Source organism: Cyprinodon variegatus, unplaced genomic scaffold, assembly GCF_000732505.1.
Source record: "Cyprinodon variegatus isolate N-32 unplaced genomic scaffold, C_variegatus-1.0 Scaffold24, whole genome shotgun sequence".
Taxonomy (NCBI): domain Eukaryota; kingdom Metazoa; phylum Chordata; class Actinopteri; order Cyprinodontiformes; family Cyprinodontidae; genus Cyprinodon; species Cyprinodon variegatus.
The window spans coordinates 1,663,311-1,664,466 of record NW_015150477.1 but is presented as its reverse complement, the minus strand read 5'-3'; the positions used below and the strand labels follow the sequence as shown (position 1 = coordinate 1,664,466).

General features: G+C 44.7%; 1 protein-coding gene across 1 annotated transcript in view; it reads left to right on the top strand.

Annotated features, from left to right (window-relative positions):
* Positions 1–1,087, top strand: part of LOC107096393 (serine protease 27-like) — a 12,689-nt gene extending 11,602 nt beyond the window's left edge. The window contains exon 5 of the mRNA XM_015393030.1: positions 433–1,087. Coding sequence (XP_015248516.1) covers positions 433–708 — 276 coding nt within the window. The 3' untranslated portion in view covers positions 709–1,087. The remainder of the gene's footprint in view (positions 1–432) is intronic.
* The last annotated feature ends 69 nt before the right edge of the window (positions 1,088–1,156 follow it).

Genomic DNA, 1,156 nt, shown 5'->3' with positions numbered 1-1,156 from the left:
GGAAAACCTGACAATAAGGAGGATATTCTCAGATTGGATAAATTTGGAGGATAAGTTGGATGAAAACATCGGACAGATAAATAAGATGACAGTGATTTTATCTAAATTGGAATGATAGAGATGAGGAGGGATGAGGAGGGATGAACAGGCAGAAGATGAAGAGCACCATTGTTTCTGTCTGGATTAGCCAGACAGTCTACATCTCCTCTGCTTCCTGTTAATGTGTGCTGAGGTGAACCATGGGGCTGCCTGGGTGTCCAGATCTGCTGTCCAGAGGACAGCTGGGCTTCTACTGTCTTTCATGCAGCATGTTTGTGGTGGTGGAGTCTGTAGACCCTGGGGGAGGGGGGCAGGTGGAACCCCTGGTTGGTGCCCTGATGGCGGAGCTATGCAGAAGAAGTTTCTGGTGTGATGAATGATCTCTGTGTGCAGGGAGACTCTGGTGGACCTCTGGTGACCAAGAATGGTTCGGTGTGGGTCCAGGCTGGGATAGTGAGTTTTGGCAGAGGCTGTGCCGAGCCTGACTTCCCAGGAGTTTACGCCCGAGTGTCAAAATACCAGAGCTGGATCAACAACCGGATCAGCACCAACCAACCCGGATTCATCAACTTCCAGGGTTCAACCGGAGCAGCGACCTTTGTCTCCATGTCGCTCCCTCTGCTGCTGTCCGTCCCGCCGGCCGTCTTCTCTTTCTTTGTTCTCTCATGAGGGTTTTAGCTGCTCTCTGCACAATCCTTATTTATCACTGACATCCTATAACCATGAGAATAAAACGTTTCCTTTTTCCTGAGATCAGAATAAAGACTCTGAAGCTTTAATGTTTACATGTTATTCAGGTTATAAATCCTGAAACTTCAGCCAGAATCAGATCTTTTAATGTTTCGGAGGAGGTTGAACTGATTCTGCTGGTTTTCTTTTATTTTCTTTTAGATTCTTGTTTGATCATCAAACGGTCTATTTACTGTGATTATTGTGTTTTATTGTGAAATTAGATAAATCCAGCAAATAAATGAAGGAAATCAGTTTTTTGTTCTGTTGGACTTTTCTGGGAATGAAGGAGGAATTAATAATAAAGGAATGAACCTCTGCTGCTGGTTTCTGGGCTGAGAGCCTCATGTTGAATAATAACATAAAATGATGGATGGATGGATGGATG